This window comes from Oncorhynchus mykiss, chromosome 9, assembly GCF_013265735.2.
Source record: "Oncorhynchus mykiss isolate Arlee chromosome 9, USDA_OmykA_1.1, whole genome shotgun sequence".
NCBI classification, from domain to species: domain Eukaryota; kingdom Metazoa; phylum Chordata; class Actinopteri; order Salmoniformes; family Salmonidae; genus Oncorhynchus; species Oncorhynchus mykiss.
In genome coordinates, this window is record NC_048573.1 from 20,076,550 (window position 1) to 20,082,549 (window position 6,000).

The 6,000-nt window shown below is 44.1% G+C and overlaps 2 protein-coding genes across 3 annotated transcripts; one reads left to right on the forward strand and one right to left on the reverse strand.

Moving 5' to 3' along the window:
* Positions 1-207: 207 nt before the first annotated feature.
* LOC110531705 (cytochrome b5 domain-containing protein 1) lies at positions 208-2,873 on the reverse strand. Its single transcript, XM_021615036.2, has 4 exons — positions 2,291-2,873; positions 2,147-2,223; positions 1,824-2,042; positions 208-516 (listed from the first exon to the last, which is right to left on the reverse strand). The coding sequence occupies exons 1-4, from the start codon at positions 2,409-2,411 to the stop codon at positions 286-288; spliced, it is 648 nt and encodes a 215-aa protein (XP_021470711.1). The 5' UTR covers positions 2,412-2,873; the 3' UTR covers positions 208-285.
* LOC110531706 (N-alpha-acetyltransferase 38, NatC auxiliary subunit) lies at positions 2,833-5,535 on the forward strand. Of its 2 annotated transcripts, none has more exons than XM_021615037.2 (3): positions 2,833-2,961; positions 4,226-4,403; positions 4,704-5,535. In XM_021615037.2, exons 1-3 carry the CDS (start codon positions 2,923-2,925, stop codon positions 4,826-4,828), a joined length of 342 nt encoding a protein of 113 aa, XP_021470712.1. In that variant the 5' UTR covers positions 2,833-2,922; the 3' UTR covers positions 4,829-5,535. The 2 variants fall into 2 exon arrangements, with proteins under 2 accessions (XP_021470712.1, XP_036843428.1); XM_036987533.1 differs by having other exon boundaries at positions 2,864-2,967.
* The last annotated feature ends 465 nt before the right edge of the window (positions 5,536-6,000 follow it).

A 6,000-nucleotide genomic window follows, 5' to 3' on the forward strand; every position in this document is an offset into this window, starting at 1 on the left:
AATGTTGGCATGAATTTATGTAGGCCTACTGTAAAGATGCAAGAAGCTTTGAAGGAATGACAAAAGGATGACACTGGGATAGAATGACAAGGAAAGGAACAGGTTAATTGTGAGGTTACCAGTTCAAGTCCTTTTTGTGTTAAATAGGCTATAATAAAATTGCTACAACAATAATATAACGCTAACAAATAACACATACAGAAAATGTATTTTGTGAGTCAACATTTTAATAGATTGTCTGCTCATATTGCTCACCACCATTTTCTAACATCCTTACATATGGGGTCAAAGTTCAGTGAGGTCGTCGTTGAAGTATAGGCAGATGGACTGGGAGAAGAGGTCGCGGTCCATGCGTGTGTTGTAGAAGTCCTCGTCCTCGTCGGGGATGCCGTTCTCCTCCAGCGTTTTACTCATGTCCAGGTTGACACAGTCGTGCTTCCAAGTGTAGCTGGCGGCGTGAGAGTTGTAGCGGAGGTAGCGCTGGAGAATCTCATTCAAGGTCTCCTCGGAACACACCTGGGAAAAGAGAGAGAGGAGGGAGAAGTTGCAGTTTTTTAAAATGATTTTACTTTTCCAACCCATGTTTTCCAACCCATGTTCCTGACTTCCCAGGGGATATATTGACTGCAGCTGAAATCTGTTGCAGCTGTTTCAGATCTAGAACCTATAGGTATGATCAGTCATTGTCATCAGCCATTGTATTTCAATAGTAAAAATATATATGTATTTTCCATTGCATTTCCCCCTGAAACCCATTCTGTGGTCTATGGGCATGTCTTGCAACTGGCGGTTAAACCACTCTAGCTTGGCTTCCAGGAGCCAACAAAAAAAATAAGAAAATAATTTGTTTATGCAGGGTGCAATGGGCACACTTGCTAAGAACCACTAGAGAGAGGGGGGGGGGGGGGGGGGGGGGGGGGGCAGGGTGAAAGAGAAAGGAGGAGAGATTGTGTGCGAGGGAGAGAGTGTATGAGAAAAAGAAAGAGAGAATTTGTGTGTGGTGTGTGCGTGAGTATTTGTGACTGTATCAGAGAGAGAGAGAGCATGTGTCTGACTGTGTGGAGCGTGGAGCACCCACACTAAGCTTCTGGCCCAGTAGAAGACTACTAGTGCCAGCTGGGGCAGGTTGGTGGGAAAGCCTGCTCTCCCACCGCGCTGGAGAGGAGAGGCGTACTCTGCTGTGGGTGCGAGCGTGTTGTGTTGTGTGTTTGTTTGTGTAGGCTGCGGGGGGAATGAGCGAACCAAGCCAGGACTTGCTCAGAAACCCCCCAGCGCTTGACAGTGACACACTGCACTACTGTGCTACTCACTCCCCCTCCCAGTGCCCCTTTGGTCCCTTTGGAAGCTAGTCACATACAGGCCAGGGCTCCCTAGAGTGCAGTGTGGTAACCCATATTTTATTCAGCCAGTGAAACACAGAGTAAGGGAGACACAGCACCTGTGTTCCAGTCAGTGATATTACGCAGTATGTGTGAAACAGTGCCAGATGAGTGGATACACTCCTAATAGACTGCTACTGCGATATGCTGACAATGCTTTGCTGGTAAGGCGGTTGAGGGGGAGGTGGGAGGATAAGGCATGAACAGCTACAATAGTATGCATAATGGTTACGTATAAATGGTGCATGTATGCGTGAAGGTGACATGTATGTGTGCAGAATGATGTCAGTATGATGTGTGCATATCTATAGCATATGTATAATACATGCATGCAGCATTTATGATATCTATGTATGACACTAGCCCCACTTGCCAGGGGATGGTGTCTTGCTATGTGAGATTAGTATGATAACACATGTATACATCAGAATAAGGATGACTTACCTCCAGACCCTGTTCCTGGGATGTGAGGGTGTTGATGATGCGGATCCACCTGGTCTTGACAGAAAGTAGTCCCACCTCATATTGCGTATCTCTCCACCAGGGTCGCCCAAAGTCATTGGTCCAGTCAGTACGAGGGCAGGGAGGGGGCACGTGCACAAAGCGCCCCCTAGGGGTGTAGTATTTCACACACCCAGATAGTGGGTCAATGTGGGTCAGAATCTGAAAATACAAATGGGGAATTTGCCTACTCATCATCAATATAATGAAAAAGAAAGACAAATATGTAACATTCTTGATAGAAGTCTGATTATTTTCTCACTCACATCTTTTGTCTTTGGGTCAAACCAGTGGCTGATGTCCTTTCCTGCACACTCAATGATAGGCTTCAGAAGTACATCCCCTGAAAAAAAGTGTGTTATTTATTAAACTGTTGTAACCTAATAGCCTATTTGTATTTGACAACTTACCTTTAAATTCATTCACCAATGGTGTCAAGTCGTACACCTTGCCCAGGTATGACACCCACAGGTCGCCAAGGGTGTTATGAAGGGACACCTCTGTTGGGGTGAAATACTTTGTTGGCCGCATTTGTATTACTTCCGCAAATTGACCCAATTTATGTAGAGCTATAAAAGGTAATGTAAAATGTAACAACTGAGCATATGTCAGAGATATAACAAGTAACGTATATTGTTTATGTGCAAGCTCACTCGCTATTGTATCAACAAGTGTACACACGAACAGCTGGAGCTCCGTTACTGTGGTAACCACGGAAGCGTCTGGCAAAGACAGCACGACACTGAAATCAGCTTTGCGGAATCTCACACAAGTGGTTGCACAGTCAATAAATCATGTCACACATTTGACCAATTTTATTATATAATTAAGCATGACAATACTTTGTAATTTAATAGGATCTAACTGAATGATCCATTAAATGCTCCAAAACCAAATAGGTGCAAAGTTTTACCAAACCTCTGGCTTCACCTACCTACATTGCATACTACAATACCCACAATGCATCGTATTCCCTAACGAATTTCCGGCTGTACAACAGTGAAATAATTCCTCAAGAAAAATACGATCAAGAAAGGGTGGAATGGCAACAATGATTGAAGAAAATGGTCCATCAACTCATGTAGGGGTGATATATATTTAATAATGTCGTATTTGACACACTTCTAATACATAATATTCACTTTGCCAAACTGAAAGGAGAGCGTGCATAGCTGATCCATACATTTCGTGGGCAAGTTGGATCCACTAGCTAGCTAAGCTAAAGTAGCCCAAGATGTACTCTTAAGGAGCCGACCGTTAACATTACTCCTTAAGGACCTTGTGTTTTTTTTCTTCCAAAGATAGACTTGCTCTGACAGCCAAATACTTCAGCTAAACGTAAATCGATTATCTTTTGCGATACGGTTCTAGAAACATAAAGCCCTTTACTTTCATATCACATCAAAAATAATTTCACAAAGGCAAAATGTACTATTACTGTACAACACAGGAAGTTGCTGAGTGGGCGGCTCATAATATTGTCCTTAACGGAGCAGATGGAATGGCAGCAAACACATGAAAACTGTGTTTGATGTAGTTGATGCTGTACACTTTTTTAACCGGCTTTATCAAAGTTGCAGGCAACAGTATTTTTCAGTGACAATACGTTTCTGGCAGCCTTCTTCCATTAAACACGGGTGTTCAGAACATGCTAATTAACACTGATGGTCCTTCTGTCTTCCGTAAACACCTTCTGTAACATGGATGTATGGCCATGTAGGAACCCTATAAAAGGTGTATATCAATGTATTTTTTTGTTGCTGATATGAAAGATAAAGTCCTTATGCTTCCAAAACCGTACCGCAAGCTATGCGTGTTAATGTTCAGACTGAGTGTTGGGGCTCGTAACAAAGCTTCCCCATACGGAAGATGCCTTATATGTAATGGAACTGAGAGTCATGATCAAGGGCTAAAGTTAACGTCGTTCCATTTCCTTCATAGAGGATTTCTCAGATTTTGTCTCGTGACTGACTTCAATATACTTTCGTTACCAAAGTAAAGATGTTGCTATAGTGCCGATAAACTTCTCTGTATGTACAAGCTGTCATCTCTTCAAAATACAAATAAACACATGTTGAGCATTTTGCTTACCTTCAAACTAGCTCTGGTCCAAGCGCATCCGTCACTACGATCTGCTTGCACATCCACTGTATGCACATGGACCAGAGCTAGGTAAATAAAGTGTTTGAAAGTCGTGTCTCCTTGTCAACCTTGCCAAGGGGAAGTTTAACAAGTATAGGCTACAAAGAGAGCAAGCCACTTTAGACGGTTGAGATGCACCCAGTATCACCATTATGCTTCCGTTACAAGTATAGTCCTATCATCTAATTTCTCCCTATTTCTAGGGGCGGGGCGAACTGTCATCTTACTCCTCCAGAGCACGGCAGAAGCTGGAGAGCCTGCTGAACAAAAACATGAGAATCAGAATGACAGATGGACGAACACTGGTGGGACTGTTCCTGTGCACAGACAGAGACTGCAACGTCATCCTGGGGTCCGCTCAGGAGTTCCTCAAATCCTCAGGTTACGACAGTACTTATTAGGCTAAGCCCACATACTCTAGTAAGCTCACTGCTACTCACCCCTGTTCCTGCAGAGCAGTGGGTGCAGGGTTTTGTCCAAACCCAGCACTAACAAACCCGATTCAGCTAGCAAATGTATTGCTTAGTTTATTTGCTGTAAAAACCTTATAGCTCTCTGGGACCGGAGTGAACACCATATCCATATTCTGCTTTGTAACAGAGTAACATTGCCGTTAATACACTGTGTACATGTTCATTTTAAAAATATATTTTGTGTGTGTCCTACTTGCATCTGCATCAGACTCCTTCTCCCAGGGTGAGCCCAGAGTGCTGGGGTTAGCCATGATTCCTGGCCACCACGTGGTCTCTATCGAGGTGGAATCAGACAGCCTGGTCGGAACACAGGGGTTCGGGTCCAGCCACTGAGGAACAAGATCAGCTCGCCCAAAGCTGGAGGAGACTAGCTAACACCCTGGCTAGCCAGGTCTATGTCTCAGCAGCCTAGAAGACGTTACAGTACAGACTTGAAATTGAGAATTCAAACAAAGGAGAATTCCAGATGCAGCTGATCTCTGGTGCCAGTGTATTTGGTTTAGCAGGCAGCCATGGTGTGTGTGAGGTCTAACCAGGCACTCTCAGTGACATTACAGTGTGTGTGTGTGTGTTAAGTTAATATACTGAGTACAACATGTTTATTCAAGGAGGGGCATGGACTGAGCCAGGCTGTACAGTATATGTGTTTGTATGGAACCGCTGTTTAATTGTATGGAATATGGATAAATGTTTTCCAATACATTTCAGTATCTAAACCTGTCTGATCTGTTAATGAAGAATGATGCAGACTGTCCTTATATACTGGTAGTGCAGCAGTTACAGATGGTCCAGAGCATGACTAGCTAAAGTTCATGACTTACCTGACTTAAACACCTCAACTAGCCTGTACCCCTGCACACTGACTCAGTACTGGTGCCCCCTGTATATAGCATCGTTATTCTTGTTACTTTTTATTTTAGCCTACTTGGTAAATATTTTCTTCTTGAACTGCACTGTTGGTTAAGGGCTTGTAAGCATTTCACAGTAAAGTCTACGCTTGTATTTGGTGCATGTGGAAAATAAAGTTTGATTTGATTAAACCCTTGTCTCCTATTAGCAGCATAGGCCGTTGACAAACGTCCTCCATCTCACTCGTTTCGGGACACGTCTTTCCAGGTCACACCAGTTGAGGCCATCAGTTAGTGTTAAAGTGCACGTGTTACTAGGAAAAGATATTCAGTATGAGGGATTTTTTTATTTTTAATTATCCCTTCTTCGTGGTATCCAATTGGTAGTTACAGTCTTGTCTCATCGCTGCAACTCCCGTACGGACTCAGGAGAGGCGAAGGCCGAGAGCCGTGCGTCCTCCGAAACACAACCCGGCCAAGCCACACTGCTTCTTGACACAATGCCCGCTTAACCCGGAAGCCAGCCACACCAATGTGTTTCGGATGGTACACCTGGCGACCATGTCAGCGTGCATTGCGCCCAGCCCGCCACAAGAGTCGCTAGAGTGCGATGGGACAAGAACATCTCTGCCAGCCAATCCCTCCCCTAACCCTGAT